The sequence below is a fragment of the Taurulus bubalis genome (assembly GCF_910589615.1).
Source record: "Taurulus bubalis genome assembly, chromosome: 11".
Lineage (NCBI taxonomy): Eukaryota > Metazoa > Chordata > Actinopteri > Perciformes > Cottidae > Taurulus > Taurulus bubalis.
This window is the reverse complement of record NC_136599.1, coordinates 13,738,800-13,763,293: the sequence shown is the minus strand read 5'-3', so window position 1 is coordinate 13,763,293 and position 24,494 is coordinate 13,738,800. Positions and strand designations below refer to the sequence as shown.

The 24,494-nt window shown below is 40.7% G+C and overlaps 2 protein-coding genes across 2 annotated transcripts; one reads left to right on the top strand and one right to left on the bottom strand.

Moving 5' to 3' along the window:
* The first annotated feature begins 157 nt into the window (after positions 1-157).
* LOC306743289 (rho-related GTP-binding protein RhoA-D) lies at positions 158-16,519 on the top strand. Its single transcript, XM_079225794.1, has 5 exons — positions 158-233; positions 10,405-10,560; positions 12,499-12,619; positions 13,750-13,880; positions 14,251-16,519. The coding sequence occupies exons 2-5, from the start codon at positions 10,405-10,407 to the stop codon at positions 14,422-14,424; spliced, it is 582 nt and encodes a 193-aa protein (XP_079081920.1). The 5' UTR covers positions 158-233; the 3' UTR covers positions 14,425-16,519.
* A 4-nt stretch (positions 16,520-16,523) lies between these two features.
* On the bottom strand, positions 16,524-21,170 carry LOC306743288 (putative helicase mov-10-B.1). The gene is made up of 11 exons (XM_079225793.1): positions 21,097-21,170; positions 20,806-20,903; positions 20,202-20,300; positions 19,933-20,035; positions 19,736-19,853; positions 19,063-19,254; positions 18,876-18,947; positions 18,669-18,794; positions 17,348-17,436; positions 17,123-17,235; positions 16,524-17,012 (listed from the first exon to the last, which is right to left on the bottom strand). The coding sequence occupies exons 1-11, from the start codon at positions 21,138-21,140 to the stop codon at positions 16,951-16,953; spliced, it is 1,116 nt and encodes a 371-aa protein (XP_079081919.1). The 5' UTR covers positions 21,141-21,170; the 3' UTR covers positions 16,524-16,950.
* Positions 21,171-24,494: the final 3,324 nt, after the last annotated feature.

Here is a 24,494-nt window from a genome sequence, read left to right as displayed (position 1 = left end):
TTAATTGTGCGTCTTAAAACGTAATGTACATTATTATTTCTTCGAACAAGATGATTACAATGGCAAACTGAAGTGTCCGGGGGACAGTGAACGCGGTGTTATGGGAGGGTCTTGTGAGTATCGGTTTGATCGTTTCCTTCTCGGCCGTTTTACTCTACAGCTGCTTCGCAGACGGAAGACAGGAGGAGGGGAACACGGAGGCCTTTGATATTTGAAAGCACACTCCGGGAAAGGTAAGAACTTGTTTGTTTTTACCTTTTATTACGCTCGTTTAATTTTTGAAAGCGCCGAAGCGGAAGTCAGGAAAGCGAGTTTGAGGTGTGACGGAAAAAGTAGCTTCGCGAGACGCCACCAGCAGCAAGCTCGGCGAGTTGAAACCTGTTACTTGTTTAGAAGTTGTTTTTTTCCCGGCGGAATGGCTGACGTGTTTCGACGTTTAGGTCATAAAGGGGAAAGTATCATTAACTGTGGGACACACCTGTTTGTCCTCTGCAGTCGGCGATACGGATCATATCAGCATTCCTGCCACAAAACCCAGCCCCGTCTCTACCCACATTATGCTTTATTACGTCATATAATTATATGGACTTCAGCTGTGGAGGAAGGCAGAGCAGATCTTCACTCGCTGTGTAAAACATTAAAAAAAAACGTATCGAGCTCTTTCTCTTTGGAAACCTGTTTGGCCAGTAAATAAGAGTTGATGGTATCGGATGTTTTTTTTCTAATAATTTTACAGTAAGTATTAGAAGGCACAATTTCAATAATACTTATAGGTTACCGAGCGAGTGACCTTTTGGTTTTGTTTTGGTGGTGTCTTAAAAAGTCTTTCTCGCCCATTTTACATTTCTGTTTAAACATTTGTCTGTCCCGAGGAAATTCCTCTCTCCCGAGTCACCACACCCTTGTTGTGCTCCTCGGCTCCTGTAGCGCGAACCCTCGTATCTCACACAGGCTTGTTCCCGTAATGGTCTTGGCGTGTTCCCCATAATAAAGAGGCTACCACCGGTATCTGAGCCCTGCAAAACTAATCTATCGACTGGACTACTACGTCCAAGGGCAGACACATAGCCAGAAGAAGAATCCTTAAATATATCTTCCTGGCATAGATGTGTGCATGCTTGTATGTCAAAATGTTTGTGTTTGTGTGGCTTCTACAGGAGAAAGTATGATGTAATTGTAGCTAAACAGCTGACCAGGCTGTTTGCAGGTAGTGGTCAGAAGTGGAAGTGTTACACATGCACACACACAAATCAGTGTCAATGCAGTGGAAGGAAATGTTGTGGAAATCCCCAATCAAGACTAACTACATTAATGCAAAAGCAGAAGTACTTATGTCTGCGGTTGTCATCAGCAGAATCAGTGTGGTTTTGACTGTCACTCTAACAAGTGATGTAATCCAGAGCCTCTCTGTGTGAAGTGGGGTGTATTTGGCTTGTAAGTATGAGTTATAATTTTCAAATAGAGATACATGTAGATGGTGTATTGAAAATACTAATATTTGTAAAAGAAAAAGCGCTCACACAGAGGAACCCTTTCAAAAATGGAATTAGAGAAATGACAAAGTTGAATGTCTGTGATCAAAACATCAACTAATTACATTTTTTGCCATGTTTTCTTGGCATGAAGTGCATACATGTTTCACTCATAGCATACCAATAATTTAAGATGGTTTTCAATCAGGACCCTGAGTGAGTGGATCAGGTAGCTTGTGGAAAGTCAGATGTGTCATATATTTATTCAACATTTAGGTAACTCTAAAATTAAACTCGACTATATTTTTGCCAAAAAAATTTGATTGGGACATCCATACAAATGACCTAAACTTCTAATTAAAATATGAGATGGTGTGTCATAGTGACAGACTTGACATCTCTAGCATGTGCACTCTTATTCTTTTCCTGTCATATGGAGGTCATGTCAGATGACAGCTCAGTAGGTCAGCGCAAAAGCCTTCATGGAGAACAATTATGGATCAAAAGCTCTAAATATGTCAGCATCTCCAGAGGCCATTTCACCCTGGTGCTTCACCTCATTGTGTTCCCCTTGGATTGCTCTCTACCACTGGCCTAATAGTGTTTTACTTTTCGCCTGTTGTACAAGCCAACCCGAGCCTTAGGGATGGCAACGCAGGAAGTTCTCCCAAGGAAGTGGTGCTTGGACAGAAGGGGATTGCCCAGATGGCCGTTATTCCATCCTTCCAGCTCACGCTGGTTTGTGTATTTTAAGGCCGTAGGTGCTTATCAGTTGAGGTGCTCAAACACAATGTTCCACCCGATCATGTCTTAGATTTGTCAGGGCAACGTTACATCAACAGTATTTTTTAAGGAGGCCAGTATCATACTGAAAGTGAATTTCAGTGCAGAATGCACAAGAAAATGCTGAGTTTAGGCTTGTATCTGTTTTTGAGTCATCCGACCAGCGTCGGAAATACACGAGGGAAAAGGGCAAAACCGCCCCTAAGAAATATAATTTTGCCCCTGATATCACTAGGAGAGGGGCAAAAAATGCCCCCATAATGTCCTCTAATAATTATGATAATTTAATGAACTTAGAAATACGCCGTCCGCGTTTAAATCAACCGTCTTGACTTCCCGTCACGTAGCGACCGCTGCGGCACAGCTGTTGCGCAACATACAGGACAACATGCGCGACACACCGTTGCTCAAAGACTTTAGAAAAAGCATCAAACTGGCTACGGGTCCTCTAGCAGGGCTGGAAGCGGCCGTCATTCAGACACACTTCCTCGTGTGAAATCCACCGAGCTGTGTGGCTACGGATAATATTATAAACCCAGACACTTGGGTGTTTGGCGTTCCAATGTTTTGGGGATTTCCACAACAAGTATAAAGCAGAAAGAGTGGTTATTTCCATGGTGGAAGGCGAACATGGAAACTGCACGGAGATAAGCCCCGCACCCTCTTTGGCGCATCCAGCTCAATGACAACATTGATGACATGTTGGTTTTGCTGCAATAGAAATGATTGAAGTGAGATGAAACTTGATCTTCTCAGATACAATATGTTGACGGAGTTTTCCTTTGGGGACAATTTGCGGTGGAAAAAAGGGAATAAATCGCAATACTCAATATATCGCAGTATAAAATAGAATCGTGGGACCTCTGGTGATTCCCACCCCTAGTAGGTACAACGTGATTGTGATTGTGATTAAGGTTTTGAATTGTAAAAAAATAAAGAAAAAAGTTTTAAATTGTTAATAGTTGTTTAAAAAAATGTAATAACAATGAATTACCACAAAGAAATAAGAATACAATTGATTGTCTGATTTATGTTTTCTGTTTGTTCTTTTGTTCAAAAAATCTAAGAAAACACTTAGAACCTGTAGACTACTGCCTAATAGTCTTATTGTTGCCATTTGATGACAGTTGCTCATATACTGTAAGCCTAAATAAGTATATTTATTATTTTTGAACAAAGGTTAAATTGTTATTTCACACGTTTCAAAAAATGCCCCCAATTTTTATTGAAATGCCCCTGGATTTCAGTTGGTGGGGGCAAAAATTGCCCCCTAAAAAATATGTAAATTTCCTACCCTGCATCCAACTGGCTGGTAAACATGTCGGCATGGAAACGTGTGTCTGTAGGCTTCTGGATGTATCATGGAGAGACCGTAAGCAGATGAGAAAATCCACTTGGGGAAAAATAAATCTTGTTCGAAGGCCTTTTGCTTTGTGCTTGCAGTTTCAGGAAGTTCCTAAAGGGGCCGTTTGGAAATCCAACCATTTCTTCTGAGAAAATACTTGGATTAGTTGAGCTGAGAGATGCTCACAAATCTCTTGTGAAATCTCTTATCGCGCCTCACTTTTTTATTAGCAAAGAGTAATGGAAATCATATAGGCAGCAGGCTTCATTTTTAATCGCCGACTGTTAATCATCTGGAGCACTGAAAAGATTGGCGGTTTTTTGGTTAATGTGCTCTCTGCAGCTGGCCACATATCTCTGTCACTGTATGATGACTGTGTTGATCTCTTCTGAACTACACAAACACAGAGCGGCGACTCTTCTCCTCCGAAATAATCCAGTTTAAGTTACTTTGAGAATCTCCCCGTTAAACCTTTATCCACATCATATCGATATTTGATAGTAATCAGATCAACCTAGTAGTTCTGAGAGGGGACCTTCAGTATTTGGAGCAAGTTAGTAGGCTACAGCTATTCATTGAATGTGTCCGAATGTTGTAGGTACAGGCTCTGAACATTTAAAGCTGTAGTGTTTCTGCCTTGTCAGCCAAGAAAAGGTGATTAGACATCTTTGTGTTGCAGTTATTTTAGCATTTAGTGGCAGTCAAAGTTGAAGGGTTAACCTATTAAGATAAGAGATGTGAAGTGGTTGGGAAATGATTGTCTATTGGATCTCAAACCTAACTGCTGTAACGCTACACATAGCTTAAGGCACAGATGGACTGGACGGGTGAGAAACTGTCGTGGTGTTGGGTGCGGGCGGCTCCATCTAGGCTGCGTTCATGCTTTGGCTTTCATTTGTGCTGTGTTTGAGAGTCAGATAGGAATAATGCAGAACCCTAAGGATACAGAGCATTAGCTCCCTGATGGTGACATCACACTGCAACACAGGAAGAGAGAGGGGGAGAGAGAGAGAGAGAAAGAGAGAGAGAGAGAGAGAGAGAGAGAGAGAGAGAGAGAGAAAAGGATGAGACAAGAACAGAGTGAGAACAAGAGACTGGAGGAGGATGAGTAGAAGGGAGGGAGGTACAGGAACAAATGATGAGAGTAAAAAGCAGGGCTTCGAAAACGGAAACACGTTAATGATTTCTAACCATGTCCTGATTAGCTCTGTCCCCTATCCACACCATGTCTAATTCATCCATGTATTTATTTTGTACTCCTTGAATATTAATCAAAGACTTTGGTATGTTTTAGGTTTCTCTATATCTGTTACTTGTGTATAACATGCTGATGTTCGACCACCACGCCTCTCCTTCCTTCCATCTTTCCGACTTTCTGTCTGTACCGCAAGCGAAACTCGGGGGCGGATGAAAGGATAATTCTGTGTGCTATTTCCCTTTTTCATCCTCTGCTTTGAGCTGTGCTCTGTGATGAATTGGGTCGGGGTAGTCTCAATGGCTCTGTCCTATTTCAAGCTCCAGCTAGGTTCTCTGACTTTAGCTGCCTCCCCGGCCCAGATTCTGAGCATCCACTTCTGGGCTCAAGTTTGATTCAACCTTCATAATATGAGCTTTGTTTCAACTTCTCGCCGAGGATTTTTTCTAATCCAACCTCAAGCAAAAGGTGTGTAGGTGTGTGCCTGTGCATGAGTTTGATCGTCTATGTATTTTGAATAACATTCATATTTCCCTACATTGTAAGGGACTCCACAAAGCAAACTTTGCCTTAAGTAAGTTTACATTGAAATCAATAAAGCAATTTGAATAGTTAGTCAACTAAATAGCTCTTCATTAACAAAGTATATTTGGCACCTCCATAAACGGGTCCTCCACTGATTTTACGCATCACTCTGTTGCAGGTATCACAGGAGAGTAGTACTGCATGTGTGAAAAAAGTTCTATAAAGCCTGTTGTTGCTCCAGAGAGAGATGCTTTAAATCTGATCTCAATTGATGTACTTGATCAGATGAGGCATCAATTCTGAATTGAAACTTTTTCAATACTCGTTTTCCTTCTTTCTTGCCTGTGCCTAAATTTCCTTTTGGAGCGACACACACCGCGTCCTGTCTGAATTCTGGTGAGGTCAGCATGACGTACACTTTGTCGTCTGCAAGGACTGTACGCAGTACAAGCATACCGACTGTGCATGGCGCTTGTTTCCTGCGCTGTATGTAATGCATTCCCCATTCTGTTCTCAAGTGGCCTCACAGCGTCAGAAAATCGTGAAAAAGTCAACATATTCAAATGGATTTTTTTAGGCTGACCAAACCCACACATTTTCAGTTTAAAGGAAAAGCAAACCAGTAATTATTCACATCATTACTCACATCTGTATACCAGTATTTTTGTTGTTGTTGTGAGGGTACATTTCTGATTTAACATTATGCTTAATTACTAATATTGTATTTATCAATTATTAATAGTTTCAGCTCCTAATGTTTCGAAAATATTCCTATCCTTTGTGTAATTTGGTTGTCAGTGTAAATCTGTTATGGCAGAACGGTTCGGGAAAGATTCAGACAGCCTCTCCGTGCCCAGTATGTTCAAAACACTGCCCTGAAACGCAGTCTTCAAGCAAAACCAACACTTAAATCAGGTGGAGAGAAGTTGCTCCACCCGTTACAGTGTTTTGTGAATGTGTAGTTGTTGCAGTTCGTCCCCATGTTTGTTCTCCATGCTGGTCTTCATGTATAATCTATTCCTCAACATTTCAACCAGGAGAATACGGTAGCAATACTGGTGGACGGAGAGATGTTGTGTGTTTAGAAGAAAGGGGTGAGGGGTGTTGAAAGTGGGTGAGACATTCCTCAAAGCTTACGCCCTCCCACATTTGTACACAGTCAGACAGGGTTTGATTGTAAGCTTTCAGTGATCCATTATTATTATTCAGGTGGAATGCCTTTTCCTTCTTTTGACCCATCAGTGTGTCAATACCTGAACTGTTAACACTCAGGTTATAGTTGTCTGTAACAACTCAGACTCTCTGTTCAAACATCACCTGCAAGTATACAGTTAGTGTAAATTTGACAGGGGGTGTGCTGGCACATTCCAAGGAAAAATAAATCAGGGGGACATTCTACCTTTCTCTGTCCTTATTCTGTAATTTCTTGTAATATATTTCACCTGGGGCAGATATGGGGTATGGTGGCTCTATTCATCATCTCCTCTTGACCTCCACCAGTTATTGTAGCTTTCGAGACATCTACATATCATGACCTTACCTCCACCAGGTTTGACCTTCGGCAATGTTCAGCCGATGAGACATGAAATACGATGCAGCGAGTTAACTTGAGTCATGAGTTTGAAGGGTTCTCAGGTGCCAAAATGCAGCACAAGTTTATAATACTCTGAGACAGGATTTTACAACTTCATCACGAGGTGAAAAGTAGAAATATGCTGTTCATCTTGCATATTAATCCACTAGGAATTTGTGCTTGGATGTATTTAATCGGTCACGCAGCCGTGCCTTGTCAGATTACATCATGTTGCGCTGCAGCAAAAGTTGAGCCAGATTCAACTTTTTTGCTGGCCTCATTGACTGAATGAGAGGCTGTTTTGCTAAAGTTGTTCTGAATGTGGCCTGAGGCAGGTGATGAGGGCCTGTGACGAGAGAAGTGTCTCATCGTAGGTAGCACCAAGTTGGACAGCTTCTAACGCAAGAACAAAATGCTGAGAGTCAGATGCAGCTGTCAACAATTGGCAGCATTTTAAAGGTGTGGTTCACCTGCAACATTCCACTGAAAATTCATCCTGAAAAACGTGTGAACACACTTATAGGTTATATGACCTTTCTCTTCGAGGTGTGTGTGTGTGTGTGTGTGTGTGTGTGTGTGTGTGTGTGTGTGTGTGTGTGTGTGTGTGTGTGTGTGTGTGTGTGTGTGTGTGTGTGTGTGCGCGCGCGCGCGCGCAAGTACGGAATGTCTCTAGATTATGGCTCACCACTCAGAAAATGGCTTCAGTTCATTTTGGGGTTCTTATTGTTTTTCGTATCAGAGAGAATAATGCAGCGGTAATGTGGCTGGTTGGTCTATTAAATTCACTGCTGCTTTTACAAGTGATTTTAACACTACACAGATCTTCATTTTAATTATTAATGAGTGTATTTGGACTGTTTTTTTTCTTCTCTTAAAACAATTTTCCCCCAAACACTGAGGCCGACTTATTGCAACATAAAATCAGGGCCACACTTAATTATTGATTGTTGAATATAATACAAAAGCAAATGGTAGAACAATGAATAGCTGCGTACTTAGGGATGATGTTGTTTGGTGGTTTGAATTTGTTTTCATGAGGTTTATGTAGCACTTATATTAATATAGTTTATAACATTAAGGGATCATTTTTAGATTTACTACCATAGATAGAGTCCTTAGTTTTAACTACGTTAAATCGTACAACCTCCACTCTGTTATATGGGTGTCTGCTTTCTATGAATCCTCACACACAGTGCAGACTCTTGTTAAAATGAACAATCCCACACTGAGGACGAGGCAGGACCAGTTGTGTGGGACTCCTCCTTGAGCTATTAAAACTTATTTGAACTGACCTGAGGGGAGAAACTCAAGGAGGGAGAATGAGAGAAAATTACAAAATGGTTGAATTCCAGATGTCTTTCCTGGGGCTCATATTCTCTCCTGCCTCTGTTTATGTCATACCAGGAACTCACTAAAAGGAAGTGAGGAAGGCAAATGAGCACATAAATGTCCATTAAACACCTGCAGATCTTCCCCAAACAACAAAGAATGACTGTTGTTTCGCGAACCAGCCGGAAGAGCACAAAAATGGATAGTTCATAAAGTAAAAGGTTAAAGTAAAAGTAAAAGGTTACTGTTAAAGGTAATTGTTTCATGCCACATTTTCATGCTTTAACATCAGTGCTTGCTTTGTAAAGAAGTGCTTGTTCCCTTCCTTGTACTGGCACAGTGTGCACACACATTAGTGCAAAGGTAAGGGGCCATTATCCCCACTAAGCACCGCGCGTTGCCCTTGGCACCGTAGGCAGCATGCTAGGAGAGCTGTCGTCATTAAGCAGCATTATTTTGTAACGACACAACATCTGCAGGACTAACACATCTCAGAAGCGTTCTGGGGCTGCACGGTGCTTACCGTGTGTGTGTGTGTGTGTGTGTGTGTGTGTGTGTGTGTGTGTGTGTGTGTGTGTGTGTGTGTGTGTGTGTGTGTGTGTGTGTGTGTGTGTGTGTGTGTGTGTGTGTGTGTGTGTGTGTGTGTGTGTGTGTGTCCGTCCTTCTCTCTGGTAGTGACAGTATGATGAATGGAGTAGAACAGGTGGCGTTCTCCAGAGACAAACTGGCCTGATTCTAATGTAGGTGTGAGAAAAAGCAAATTGTCTTTGATTATTGTGGTGTAAATGGTAGTTGAGGCGAATCAAAATAAAGGATGTGGAGATGCACATTTCCTTCTTGAACAAACACGAACGCCTAGACTTACAGTCTCCTTTTTAATTTGCTTTTTAACAAAGCTAAAGATGTAATTCATGCAATAAATGACATGATACAAATATATGTTTTGGTCACTCTATGTAGAGAAGCCACCATGTAAGCATTTAAGGATTTAATTGGCTTTATTTTCTACAAATATTTGGTATCAACTAGACCTTTCCAGCCAACCCACTGATACTTTCAGGGGAAACAACTGTTTATATGCTCAAGTGCAGCAAAACTCTGTTTACCACTCCATAGCGCAAAATTACTGTTTGACACATTATAGTTACTAGTATACCTGTTGGAGTTTGTAGAGATGATGATGATGATGATGATGAAGATGAAAGAAGTACACAAGCACGTAGATGTTTTGCTTTCATGGGTTACTAATAAATTACTTTTTGGCTACTTTGCAGCAAAAGCAAGCTGTAAACACAACACTGAATCATCACCTGTTAAATTGATACGGCAAACCTCTCAGCAATCAGTTGCTTATTTACACACACACCCGTAGAGAATAACCTTATTTAGTTTTCATTTTAGTTGTTTATGGCTAACTGATTATGTAAAAGCAATCCATCTCTCTTTTTTAGCTCAGTTTGCTCCACTAACTGGCTCTTTAGCTGCTAAATGCTCCACTATGTTCTTGCCGTTTGGTGCTAGGCAGGTAGTGTACTTTTTTGCTAAAAGCAGCTGCCTGCTGTAGCCAAAAATGACACAGAGCGGTGAGAATAAATTAAAAACAGTAAAGTTTCGGGTCTTAAAACCCAAACGATAAGCTAAAAGATGCTAGTGATCGCGCGCGCCATATCTTTCTCTGGCAAGCCACATTTCACTCTCGTATACACACCTTTCTGGGATGCAAGCAAAGATTATGAGGGAAGATTGTGTGCAATAGGTGTCAACAAAAACCAGTAAGAGCTGTAGATTACCAGGCCATAGAAGTGGCACATTTAGGATAATGTTTAAATTGACGTGTGCAGCAGTGAGACTGCAGCATTACAAACGCTGCTGCTCTCCTCCTGCTCTCTTCCCTCCCACTGCTTTTCTAGACCAGTGCTGACCCCTCAGTCTGACTCTGTTTCTCACCTCGCACACAGGACGCGGTGCAGGAAAGGGAAGAGGGTGCGGCTCTGAAACAGACTTCGATCATCTTTCTTTCCTCCTGGTTCTCTCACTTTTACTATTTCTGGTTGGATTGTTTCACCTCCCTCCTGTCTTTAATGAGATTTGCTTCTCACCAATTTACTGATTGTTTGTTTAGTTCTCACGCATCTCTCAATTCCTAACATAAAGACTTACCCACCGTGTATTGTGTTTGTAGATGGCAGCCATCAGGAAGAAGTTGGTGATTGTTGGGGATGGAGCGTGTGGGAAGACTTGTCTGCTCATCGTCTTCAGTAAGGACCAGTTCCCAGAGGTCTACGTGCCCACTGTGTTTGAGAACTACATCGCTGACATTGAAGTTGATTGCAAACAGGTACTTTATATTTTAAATGTACATTTTTATTTGTTTTAGTTAGATGATTATGAATAATAATCATTGTTGGAAACTAACTAGGTGCTGTATTTAGGTCAACTTTTGAGTATACTTGTTTTGTCAGAGGGGCATATTGTACTTTCTACTCCCACTGCATTTAGCTGACTAGTTGCTTTTCAGATTAACACTAAAAAACACAAGATATGCTTTGATTTGACTTGTGACCTCTTACAAACAGTCTTGTTCGGGCATCTTGTCATATGTCAGATGTCTGAGATGATAGAAATACCACCAAAGAATCATTTTACCTCTAAATGTATCAAATGGGATTAATCTGAATAACTGTTTGAAGCCCAAAAGAGGTCACATTATATTAACAAAGAAACAAAGATTAGAGAAAAGTGAAAATAATCTCATGACCTGAAATACAGATTTATCTTCTGACACGGTGGAGGGTCCCCTTAGGTTGGACACCACTGGACGTCACTTTCTGGTGATAATATAAAGTACCTAAAACTAGTTGCTCCTCAACCAGCTACAACAGCAATCAGTATTAACAACTTAATCATTTAATATATAATAACACAACAACGTTCACATGGGTACTTTTACTGCAGAACAAGTACTTTTACTTCTGATACAGTACATTTAGCTGGTGATACTTCTGTGTTTCCACTTGAGTAGGATTTTTCATTAAAAGTAAAGGATGAGTACTTTATCCACCACTGATAATCCGAGACATTCCTCAGAACAGGCAGGTTTATGTGTCACTAAAACTGCTGCTGTAGTGATTTAAAATGTGGCCCTGTTTGGTTGAGAACCATGGGCTATAAAGACAGATGGGGATAAGTGCGTATTGTAAGCAAATCATCGCGTCTTTTCATTGTTATAAAGCAGAAGACCTCCAGCCAACAACAGGAAATGGATCAATGCCACCTTCCTGCCCAGTGTAGAAACCCATCCCCTCATGCATCATGACTAATCTCCCATTTCCCGTTCCTGTTTCCTGTGCGGTATAATACAAAGTTGACTGTACTCCAAGCCCCTCCACTGGGGTAGAGACATGTATAGTAAAAAGTATTTGGTGTATTGACATATTGTCAGTTTGTGTCACAGTTCAACTTACAGCTGACCTCTACTATCATTATTTGATTATATTTAGTTGTGGTTACAACAACCAAGATAAAGGCTGAAAAGAGGAGTTCAGATAGGAAGGAAGGAAAATAAATGGATGAGTCTGACTCCTGAGAGACATCTAGTGGTAAAATAATTTAAAAGCAGCAGAAATGGACACAGGTTTGTCATGGTCAATGTCAGGCAAACGTCTCATATATTATGGAAAATGCCAGAGGGCAGTGTGGCCAGCCAGTCTAGTTAGCAAAAGTCAGTAAAGTCCAGAGTAACTGCTAACATGCTGTATCTATGTCTAGATTACAGTTAAAGCTAATGGTCCACAGCCCTTTAGGAGATACAGATAAAAGCCACATGACGTATTCATGCAATGACACTTCTAGGCTACTGTATAGAAGACATACATATGTGGTGGTTTGGGGTTGTATTGTAGCATGTGCTACAGACCTTGCTGAGCGCAAATTATTATTATTATTATTTTATTTTTTTTTTTGCTGGGCATTTGTTTTATCTAAAGCAGGTCAGGCATGCTGGGACTTCTAACAGCTTGATTAACAGCCTAAGAATATCCTTTGGGAACAATCTCCACCTCTGGGGAGTTGCTTTTTAGGCATGAAAGAAATTCGTATATCCTCTTTTTTTCTTCCTTTCAGTTATTCTGCCTCTATTTTTGTTGCCCATATTCTCCTTTCCACTCTTCATCCTGCTGTAGATGAACTTGGATTATTCAACCTTCATAATGTTACTTAAGCACTCTTTGCTAGCTGCCACTTGCTTCACTAATGTTTTTTTTCTCCTCTTTCTCAGGTGGAGTTGGCGTTGTGGGATACAGCCGGTCAGGAAGACTATGACAGGCTGAGGCCTCTCTCTTACCCTGACACAGATGTTATCCTCATGTGCTTCTCCATAGATAGCCCCGACAGTTTAGGTAAGGCTGCATATAAATTGTTTACCCACTTAGCAAAACCAAGTAACATTTCAGAAAATTGTTGTCCCATTAAGGTAATGTTGAAAACTCTTTGGTAGCAGTGTGGCTTCAGTGACCCAAGAGACTTGACACAGAAGGAACCTGATTAAAATAGTGATATGGATTTATGATTTACTTTGTTATGCTACCTCAAGTCAAGGCAGCTGGTTATGTTTATTCAGTCATTTATACAGAATTTAAGTTTTTAGGCAATCGCGAAGAAGCTAGACAAAGTGCATATTGGATTAAATCCAGAAAAAAAGAAGGTGGAAAGAAAATGCAGAGCTTGCATGCCATTCTGATACTCAATTTAGGAAATAATTTGAACTATTTGCATTGAAAAAAAAGTTAAATAATATTTCCTACAGATGCAGGAAGGCATTTTGGCAAATGCTCCTTTTTAAATGTCCACATTTTTGTCTGACTTGTCAGTGCAGTAAAATCCACACTCATCCTCTCTGTAGGTTTTCCTCTTTTGATTATTTATGTGTTTGACATTACATTTCCCTGTCCACTGCCTCTACGCATAATGCAATTAATGATCCATTTTATGAAAATGTAATGCTTATTTAGATGGCTTCTGTTCATTAGTATTATTACATTATTGGTGTTGTAATTAATCCTGCCGCAGCTGTGAAGACAAGCTTTACAGTTAACAGTTAGTCATGTCTAAAGTGTGGAATAGACTAAATTAGAACAGAAAAGCTGACTGTTTCTCAGCTATAGAAATTTGAATAAATAATTGGAGTAATTCCTACCTGAGCAGAGAATGAAGTCACTCACCTTAAGACACTGCCACTTAATAGATTCCTTTTAATTCAGTTGTTTCACAGTGTTGTTGATATGGACTATGACACAGATGGCTTGCCTACTCCATCACAGTAGGGCATCTCCCTCCAGACAGCGCAGATTTTGACTAACATGCTCGACCATGTATCAGCTTTCCATGATCTCTTGATTTTTATGTTTGTCCAGTCAAAGGGGAAACGGCACGAGCTCTCCCAACTGTCCTTGTAGGGAAATACGTCAGGGATTTTCTGTGGAGTGACTTTGCTTGTTTCTTTAAATTTATTTATTTTTCATTGTCGCAGAGAACATTCCAGAGAAATGGACGCCTGAAGTGAAACACTTTTGTCCCAACGTGCCCATAATTCTCGTGGGTAACAAGAAGGACCTGAGGAATGATGAACACACACGCAGGGAGCTGGCCAAGATGAAACAGGTGTGTGTGTCTGACTATTCTTTTATGTTACTGGCAATACATTATTAAAAATACGGAACCACCTGCATTTAGACACCTGCATTCAAATCATACTTAAATAAAAGTATGCAAGTATTATTAGCGAAATGTACTTTATGTTTGAAAAGTAAAAAAGTACTCATTGTCTAGTAAAATGTTCCCCGTCTGTATAGTGGATGTACAAAATGGAATATTTGTCTCTGTGATGTAGTCAAGTAAAGTTAAATGAAAGGGAAATATACCTTGAATTTGTACTTAGATACAGTGCTTGAGTAAACTTGCTTCATAAACATGCTACATCACTGTTCACCTTGTTGAATGAACACCTTCCGTCTTCACATTAACCCTCCAGGAGCCGGTGAAGCCTGAGGAGGGCAGAGACATGGCCAACCGCATCAGTGCCTTCGGCTACCTGGAGTGCTCCGCCAAGACCAAGGACGGCGTGCGGGAGGTGTTTGAGATGGCCACTAGAGCAGCACTGCAGGTCCGCAAGCGCAAGAAGAGGGGCGGCTGCCAGCTACTGTGAAGGGGCGGAGTCTGTTGGCCAATCGACACCCGAGGGAGGATTCCCATCTTGCACGGCACAGAGCAAACCTAGAGAAACCTTAAATCGATGGCTTCCGTGGACTATACTTACTTCACAGATGCAGATATGCCACAGGAGAATATGAAAGACTGACACGCCTGTTTAGAAGCAAAACAAATCAGCCTTTTATTTTAATTTCTATTTCCTCTGCTACTCACACACCTTTTGTTTCTGTTTGTTTGCTGCTCTGTTTTCCTTCACCCTGCATCAGCCTGCTAGTGTGAAGGTCCTGTCCTTCCCTCTATGATTGTATGTTTGTATTTATATGTGCATTTACAAACATATCATGTCTGTTATGTTTACAAAGAAGGGTCTGTCTTCTTGAGGGTCACATGCCTCCTGAATGGCAAGACCGTTTTAAGATGTGCTTCAATAGTATGGAAACCCTGCTTCACTTCAACCTGCATGTACCACTGTCTCCTTATAAGTCAGCTTAGGTCACGCTCCACATATGTCACACCACTATTCATTTTACACCCTTAAAATCCTTTCCCCCCCATGTTTTGAGTCAGCAGAGCTCCATTTCCCTCAGCTGTCTCTTCTGGCATTAACGACTAAATTTAGAGCTTGTTCACTCTGCATTCATCCACTGAAATCTACATAAACTGAAGCAGCAGCGATTATTTGTGTGGAGAGTTTGTGAACTGCACTTTGCTGTGTTTCTCTTCCATGGTGATAGCTTAAACCGGCACCGGAGACAGTGGTCTATTGTCATGGACATAATGCTCAGTCATGCTCACACTGGCTCTGAGTCCGACAGACTTTCCTCTACCCAGACGTCAACGCCTTCCCAAACAAGTCTTCAGTCTGAACTCTGTACTATTAAATGAGATCCAGTATACAGTCATTATGCATCACTGTGTACTGAATCTACAGGTTTCTGGTTGCAACACACAATGGATGCACACTGTACAATTCAGACAGATTATAGTTCTATTCTGTGCATAAAAGTTTCAATAAAATTTCCAGTTGACAGCTCAAATGTTGTCATTACCAATGTGATATCTCCTCAGTTTGGCTCATCAGATCAATAGCTTGCGTCAATATTTTAAATCAGGGCTTTGTTGTTGTGTAATAGGCATTTTATTTGACACTACACCCAAGGGGACGTAGCTTGAAATGTGATTGAAATAACGCGCATATGTGTGTGTGGCCAGTGTACGGTCTCTTGTGTAGTCTCTTGAAGTAGGGCCAGCTGATAGACAATCATTTGGTGGTGTTTTTGGGCTCAGAGCTGCACCAATGCGTCATGAAAGTGTTGTTCACAGAACAAGGAATTGCAACAGAATTGTGGTTAAAAATTCGGCGCCAACCATCAGTACTAGCAACCGCAATTGTTATAATTATTTTCTCCAAGTGTATTGTCATCATCACTATGTGACATAATCATAAAGCCACCATCTTTTTAGAGGCAGCGCTCTGATGCAGTTATTGTTTCTGTATCATGAAGCAAAGAGATGCATGCAGTACATGTTGCATAGCAGGTACTGTCATGAAAGAATGTAAGTATATGTAATGTTACAATTGTCGTGGTCTTTTTATCCACATAGATCCACATAGATCAGAATGTTGCCAGATTGGGCTAATTTATGGATGCCGCGGGGCCTCTGTCCGTTTTTTTAAACACAGAAATGTAGATTGTGATGACGCTTTACAAACGGGAGTGGGATGTGTTGAATGTCTGGATGAGGCAAACATGATATTAAAGTATTTTTTAAATGCTACGTAATCTTAACTTGTTTGGTTTAGCTTTCTTTTCTATTAAAGTAACCTGACTTTGCAAATTCAAAACTTAAAATGTTCCAAATGTGTTTAAATCTTCTAGATTAATTTACATTTATATTGTAGCATTGTTTGTGTATTTTTCTCATTAGTAAAAGGAATTTGACAGAATATTTTATGTTTTTAAAATTGCTTGTTTCACAAAATGCAAAACCGTTCAAAAATGGACCACACAATTATTTTTAATAGTCAACATTTATTTACATTTTTTATTTTGTAATGGTGATTTAAATATGACACATGGACATACATACCAATTGATGATTCTAAAAGAGCAATGGTGATTGAGCAAAGTTAAAAACTATCAATTAAATCACTAAGACTGACACTTTTGGTAAAAAAAAAAAAGAAATTTAAAGAACAATATGAATTATTTCAAAAAATGAAAAATCAAGTCTGGAAATCATTTGTGTGACTAACTGGGGACAATGCCATTTTAAAGTCAAGGGGCAGTCCAATGAGGTAGCTGAAGATGAACTGCTCTAAATAGGAATCAGCTCCCTGTCATTTAGGGTCTTTGGTCAAGTTCATATAGCTGACGTTAAAACGGTCTGTTTGTTGGAATGCTTTATTTGTTCGTGAAAAATGAGAAATGTGCCCTTTTTTGAAGAATTGTACTAATGATGTAAGGTCTTGAAACCTCGATGCCAAAGGAATCAGGATGGAAGATTGTGCTCATTTCCCTCACAGGTCGCTCCTCCACTCGGGGTCCAGATGCTGCTGAACAGCGCTCTCTGCAGTCTCCACTGGATAGAAAAGATTCACAGAAGGAAAGCAAAGTGGTCAATGTTAACATCTATTGAAAAATATTCATTTTGAGGGGTGATGCCGATGAAAACAAAGATGTGTCTGTCACCTTGGATATCAATGGTGATGTAGAGTTCAGCAAGTCTCTCCACCACGTCCACATCTTCCTCTACCTGCTCATAACCGTCGTAGCCTCCTTCATCCCGACAGTACTGGATGAATCTGCAGACGTGTAGCATGGAAGGAGAGAATAATGTATTGAATTTTGGAAATTTAAAATGAAATGTTAATATATGCTGACAGCAGAAATCGGAAGCAGTCAGGTGACACACACCGAGCCCAGGTAGGATCCGTGTTCAGCACACTGGGGTTCCCCACCACAATTAGCAGGGCTTTAGCTCGAGTCACAGCCACGTTGAATCTCTGGAAAAGAAAAGAGCGTGTCAGAATCATGTTTTGTGCGTACATACACAGCAGACATTTTGGGGGGCAGGTGCTCAAATCAAAAAAAGGGTAGGATATTTTCAACGTATATATTTATTTTTGTTAACAAACTAACTCAAATTATCAAATTGAATAAATAAATGAATAACAGGCAAAAACAGACAAAACAAGGCCATATTGTATAACCAAATTTAATCAAAAAATATTCTAACTTAAAACGTATCAAAACTCTGCTCTGGATAAATTGAAGCAGTGGCCACATCAGCATCATGGTCGCCTTCAAAGGGCCGGTTGTAACTGTACAGTGGTGGGCCGTGGATTTTCTACCTGCCCACATCCCTGTCCCGAGACCTCACATCAGATCAGGAAAAACTTCCCAAATAAAGATAGTAAAAACCCTTTCACAGGGAAAAAAGGAAGAAGCCTTCAAGAGAGCAACAGAGGAGAATTCCTCTCACCGGATGGACAGAAGCAATAGATGTCATGTGACCAGAATGAACAACGTAACAGAGTTATAGCACATTACATGAATATGACAGGAATTAAATAAACGGCACCCTGCTGCATTAAAAATTCCCTTAAAAATAAGCACAGTTTTTTTGCAAAGGCCCGTGAAAGACTGAAAACGGCTCCACGAGCGACATTAAACATGACAAACATCAGTAAACATCTGGACAAGGCTTTGAAATCACGGATTTTATTTTTTTAGGAAACGTCGGACCAGTTGCGACGTAATGTTTTCAGCGGCGCTAATGTTGTGGTTAATTTATCACCAAACAATGTCGGGGGATTGCACAAACACCGTCATTACCTGTTTGTCTGATGGGTCAGAGCAGAAGTAGCTGCACCTGCCTGGCGCTCAGCACTGCATGAGCACTAAGTGGAGGAGAAGGAGGGAGAGAGAGGAGGGACGCGGCTGGGGCTTGTGAGCGGGGCGAAAGAACTCAAATATCTGCCCCGTCAGATATCAAAACACATTTGGGGGGAATTGATGAAAGAGAAGGGGCACTTTTCTCCTCCAGGGCAAAAAAAAAAGGGCAGGTGCTTGAGCACCACTTGGGGTCTATCTGTGCACGTGCCTGATACACAGTATGTAGACTATGTAGAGCATGCACGTACACCTAGCAAAATTCCTCGTTTTTGTAAACATTCCTGGCAATAAACGGTAACTGATTCTGATTCTTATGTGTGCATGTGTTTGCTTTGCATACCTTCTTGTTCTTGACAAAGCCGAGGTTGAACTGTTTGTCTATCTCCACGTGATTGGGGCTGCTCCGAACTGTCGACACCAGGATCACTCTCCTCTCCTGACCTTGGAACTCCTCCACCGAACCAACCTGACACACGTGTGTAAACACACTTGAGACACTTCCTCTGCTGTGTATTTGACATTTATTTAGTGGGAAATATTGTGTTACCTTTAGGTAGTTCATGTCCAGAGATTTAAAGTCTTTCTCCACTTTTTTCAGGGCCTTGCGGATTTTTTGCACCTATGTGACACGGGGGTGGGGGGATGTACATTGTTCCACTTCAACCTGTGTTCATTTGGACTTAAAGTAATCTGCAACAACAATAGGATAAATTGTGGGTCGAGTCATTTCCGACCTGTTTCCTGTAGGGAGCGATGATGCCGATGTCTCTGGGTGAGATGGTACCCAGGCCCCTCTTGCCATGTGTCTGCAGCAGTTTCCTCACGTAGTCCACGAGCACCTCCACCTCCGCTATGTTGAAGAATGAAGGACTGCTGGCCTCACGCTCGTCAATACCGGTCACACCTTTGAAGATCACTGGGAAGTCCTGAGAGAGATGTGAGATATACGTTATATTTGATTAAATGCACATTAAAAAGAAAATGTTTAGGGAGAACTTCTTTTGAATACTGAGCTGACAAATCAGTTTAACTCTCTACTGTCAATAACAATTAGCAATGAAGAAATGGAAATATCTGTCATTCACAATGAACACAGTATTTCATTTTAATTTGGGTTTTATTCTTTTTATTAAGATATTAAATCTACAAACCTCACGTTGGAGATGCTGGCACTAAAGAAAATGACTAAAATTATTAAAAGCTGGTAATTCATTTTCTGTCAATCAACTAATAGATTAAGAAACTAATTGTTTCAGCTCTAGAATTACAATGTAATGGCTCCTTTACATATTGAATAACAAAGATATTAATTCATGAGGTTGAGGCATATTGCTGGTCATTTGCTAAATGTCCGTTTCTGTTTGCACACGGTCTGTACAGTATGAGTAATAAAAAAAGAAGCACTACCTTCTTCTTGAGGTATTCCCATCTGCAGTAGGAGTTGCGCATCATTTCATCAGCGCAACACTGCAGCTCTTCATCGTAGAAGAGCTCGTTGGGAACCTTCAGAATGGCCGGATGAGACCTGAACCAGACACACAAAATCAAATCAAACTCAAGCCCTTTCTTTCAAGGAGTGCCGCTAACGATCTCTTGCACCGAACCTGTAGTTGCGCAGCAGTTTGGTGACGAAGCGATTGTTGAACACGCCCTCGTCCTGCCGGTACAGAGAGAAATCCTTCATCAGGCGCTCCAAGAGGGACACTCCTGCAGATAGAAGAGTCTTTAACTCACACAAGTAGAGCAAGTCAACGTTAAGAGTAAGTCTGTGTGTCAGCTATCAAAAACAGTGTTGCAGAACTATGTATCCTCATTTATTCAAACTACAGTGTTATTAACAAGACAGTGTATATGTGAGGGTGTCTGCACTTACCCATGCCAAATTTCAGCGCAAAAGGGGATCTGAGAATGGGTCCGAGCTGCTTGGGGTCTCCGGCCAGAACCACCTGACCAGACTCTGCATCCAGCAGCCCTTTGTTTTGTTGTGTGTGTTTTTTTGGCACAAGAAAAAGGTACAAAACAAGTACAATCAACAATGGTGGAAATTATGCTGCAACACAATTGGTCACAACAAGTAAACAAAAGAGGACAAAAAAATGTATTAAGATGAAACAATAAATATCTTTCTATTTTTTTACATGAATGTAAGTGACTTAAAGTAGTTGGCAAACCTATTCGTGAAAACATCAAAAACCTATAACAATATAGGAATGCATGCATGAATGTTATTAAAGTTTTAATGACTGATTAAAATGATTGATTATTAATCTAAAACCAACTAGTGTAAGAACATGTAACAATGGTCTATGGTTTCAGCTTGTGAACAAAAGGTTTCCTTGACTTTAGGAGCATTAGAATCTGATAGATAAAAAGAAAAGGGCTGTCAAATTTATTGAGCAGCCTTGGAACAAAAATCCATCGACACATTAAGCAAGTTCAAAAGAGTTACAGAAAACACTCTGCTGTTTCTTTTCTACCTGCCAATGGGACTAAACATTCAGTCTCCACGGCGTGTCCCGCCTCGTCCACAAACACGTGAGTGAAGTGACCATCAGGGATGTCTCCTGTGACCAGCCTGCAGAGAGCGGAGGGAACATTTGTGGTAGAAAACTCTTCCCCCACAGAATTTCATCTGTGGACTTGACTGTTAGTATTTTGAATGACAGAATTTAAACAGAACGTAAATACTGCAGTGTGCAAAAGTGAAATGCAATCTTTTTTAATGGTGTCATGCAGGTGAGCAAACTGCACCGTCAGTCATTTACTACCTTGCAGCGGTTATTAGGGTGGTGACCATGATCCTATACTCCATCAGCTCCTCTTTAACAGGAAAAACGTAACACTCCCCTTCCAGGTTAGAGCATGCCTGTGAAGGTACCACAAACCGTAATGATGCTAGAACACTTTTGCAACGGTATCAAACACAAAGCAGCAGGAAGTGTAGCAGCAATGTTGCGTCGTCTAAAGACACTGCTATGCATCATAAAGCCAGCAAGTAGATTATCTAACTGTGACCAATTAAATGAGAGTGAATGAATGGCAGTTACTTTCTGCTTCACATCGAAAGCAAGCAGCATGCATCGAATGCATTGACACTGACCTTTAGTTCCAAAGGGACGAAATCTGTGGGCCGGCTGCTGGCGTACATGCGGAACACTTTATGCTCGTCCACGTGGTCCAGGATCTTCTTGCAGAGCAGATCGGCAGCGCTGTTGGAGGGAGCGCAGGCCAGGATGTGGCAGGAGGCCTGGGTCTTCTCTATCTGCTTGATGGCCTCCACCAGAGTCACAGTTTTGCCTGAACAAACAAGGTGGATCCTAAATTGCTAAACAGTTTGATTCTACACAAAGACACATTATTATGCTGGTACCCGCTGTACCTGTTCCAGGTGGGCCAAACACCAGGTAAGGGGCGGGTTTGGATGAGCCAGCTACAATGTGTTGTACAGCCTGATACTGCTCTGGGTTCTTTTCCAGCTTTGCGTCAAACAGCCTATTCACAGAAATATACAGGAACAGAGGTATGATGTTAGAGCAGAGTAATAGGTAGAGAGAGTCAGCAGACATGTTTAAATGCACAGGGAATCACATCCTCTTGTCAGGTAACACAACATATCTGGTTTTGGGCCAGCTCTGTTAGAATAAAAGGGTTTATCTTGGAATATGACTGTGAGAAAGCTCTTTAAAATGTTTCCATTAATACGGTATTTAATGTAGTACAGCAGCATCCTTTAGCATTAACTTGGAATTAAGCAGTGTTAATCATGATGCCGATCTTAATGTGTCCCTTCATTTGAAGCTGTAGTTAAGGTATTCCTCTGGTCCCGCCTGTCTTCTGGATTGTCATTCAGAAAAAAAGTATAATTTTAATGCTGTTTTAAGCTTGCAGCGGGTTTATTTCTTGTACACATGGGTGATTGTGCACATGAGTCGTGGCATGGAATTTTGGCTATAATGTTTCAAGTGTGATCATATTGCAGCTCAGTCTCTTACATTATTAATTATTTTTGCAGAGGAAGGGATACTGCAGATACCTGCACTGTGAAATCGCCAGCCAACACATTGCACCAGGATACACAGCCTACATGCTAGCGTGCCTAACCTGAGCTGAGGAGGCTCAGCTTGCTGAGAGGAGTCGGCAGGTGCAGCGGGGAACAACACCTGTCCCAGTTTGAATGTAGTGGCCAGCTCTGCTGCTCGGTGCTGTACGCGCCCCGGCAGGCGGTTGATGGTGAACTCAACATTGAACTTCATGCCATCTACAAAGCGATCCAGCAACCTGCAAACAGATTTTAGACAAGATGTGTATATATTTAATATTACCATTGTTATTTTTTTATGTCAAATGAAGTATTATTTGTATTTCTTAAATATAATAATAACTTTCTTAGTTTAAAAAAAATCCTATAGCATTTTTTAAAACAGTTACAAAGTGCTTTGACCGACAAAGCAAAGGTAAAGCAGAATACAAGGCGATATAACAACAGAAAGCCAAACAGTGAGGCCAAACAAAAGTAAGACAAAACTAAGGTAAATTGTAAACATGGATAAAACGGCACAAAAATAATGCCAGAAATGCATCAACCAATTGTATGTTATCATCATATCTTGATCTTACTTTGACCCAAAGCCGAGTCTGACACTGTCCAGCAGCACACTGTGGACGTAGCCTTTGTACTTCACCCCTAGTTCTCCTGCAGGATACACCAGCAGGGAATCCCCTCGTAACACAGACGGACGGTTCTCAGACACACCAGGTACCTGGCAGGTGAATAGAAACACACGTGAATTAATGTATGTCAGTAAATATGACGGTGAATATGTTGCTATATATAATATATTAGAGGTTTTTTTTTATCCGATATTTCTTTTCTTTTATCATAATGCATCACAACCGGAATGCATGATTACACTTCAGCCAGTATACTGGCCATGTAAAAATGATATATTGAACCATAACAACTGCCTGTCTGTTTATGTCAGAATTCAACCGACGAGCGTTCCTTGAAATGTAACAATGCAAAGTAGACCAGAGCCAGTAGTTTAAATAAAACTTAGTCATCACTAATGCTTGCTTTACACTACATATATTTGCACTGTGTTCATGATCTGTTTTATTTATTACCCCTCTCCATGCAATATAGATACTATTTAGCAAGTTAGCTAGAGCTAGCGATCTTATCTAAAACAAATCATTTAGAGAGGGAAGTGAAGGAATGAGAGATGATGTGAGTACAGTAAGGAAATGAGTGAGAGCACATGCTAACCTCCAGAATGAGAAGTTTCTTGTCGAACTTGTCTTTCTGCATGACGGCGTATTCTTTTTCAATGTTGGGGATGTTGTATCGCTTGATGTCCACCTCCATCTGAAGCTCCTCCAGATACAGCTGCAGTTGAAACTTCTCCGTGTAGTTCTCCCAGCTAAGGGGACCTTCCAGCACGGCCCTTCTGAACAAATGGCAAGAAACAAACAATGAACAATGTATGGCAGTATATGTTATACAGCAAGATGGGTGGTTTTTATTATGTCAGTGCAGTGACCAGGTTTCACATCCTGAGTTTAAACAACAAAAACACGTTGTTTTTCAGTTGAATGTTAATAATCACGTTGTGTCTCGTGATTCAAGTCACTGCAGAATCTTCAGTGTAAACCAAGACTATAGTCTTTACCTTCCCAGTGTCTTAACGTAACCATAAACAGCGGTAGTCACTATAAGTGGATATTATATTGCAAGATTGGGTATTTTGGTGGAAAACAAACAAAAAGCATTGTCAATTAACATTTTACTGATGACATGGCATTGCCATTTTTGCAACTTGCCAGATATGTTAATAAACAACAGTTGATCATTATGTTAATAAGAAATAAGAAATTGGATGGCATTACGTTTCCCTAAAAAAGGTCATTGCTGTTTCAGGTTAGTTGTATGCAAACTTATTTTCTACCGGCTGTACTGTGATTTATAAAACACATTAACATCAAATGTAAAACACATCAGACAAACACCTGACAACATCAAAAACTTGATTTACCTTTTATCACAGAAGTAAGTAGAGTGCTTCAGTGACTGGATGAGCTCGGGCATGAATGCTGGCATTTTATACTGTTTTAGCTCAATCACATTTTTTATCTGCATCTTGGACAGCCTGGTAAGAGGAGACATAAT

What these genes read in the sequence shown, in the direction of transcription:
- LOC306743289 (XM_079225794.1), top strand. Translation starts at nt 10,405, where the DNA reads ATGGCAGCCATCAGGAAGAAGTTGGTGATTGTTGGGGATGGAGCGTGT. An exon ending in AGATAGCCCCGACAGTTTAG is followed by an intron (nt 12,620 to 13,749) that starts GTAAGGCTGCAT and finishes TCATTGTCGCAG; the next exon opens with AGAACATTCCAGAGAAATGG. An exon ending in AGCTGGCCAAGATGAAACAG is followed by an intron (nt 13,881 to 14,250) that starts GTGTGTGTGTCT and finishes TTAACCCTCCAG; the next exon opens with GAGCCGGTGAAGCCTGAGGA.
- LOC306743288 (XM_079225793.1), bottom strand. Translation starts at nt 21,140, where the DNA reads ATGGAGTATAGGATCATGGTCACCACCCTAATAACCGCTGCAAG. An exon ending in TGCGCTGAAATTTGGCATGG is followed by an intron (nt 20,036 to 20,201) that starts GTAAGTGCAGAC and finishes TTCTATCTGCAG; the next exon opens with GAGTGTCCCTCTTGGAGCGC. An exon ending in TGGACATGAACTACCTAAAG is followed by an intron (nt 18,795 to 18,875) that starts GTAACACAATAT and finishes CACGTGTGTCAG; the next exon opens with GTTGGTTCGGTGGAGGAGTT.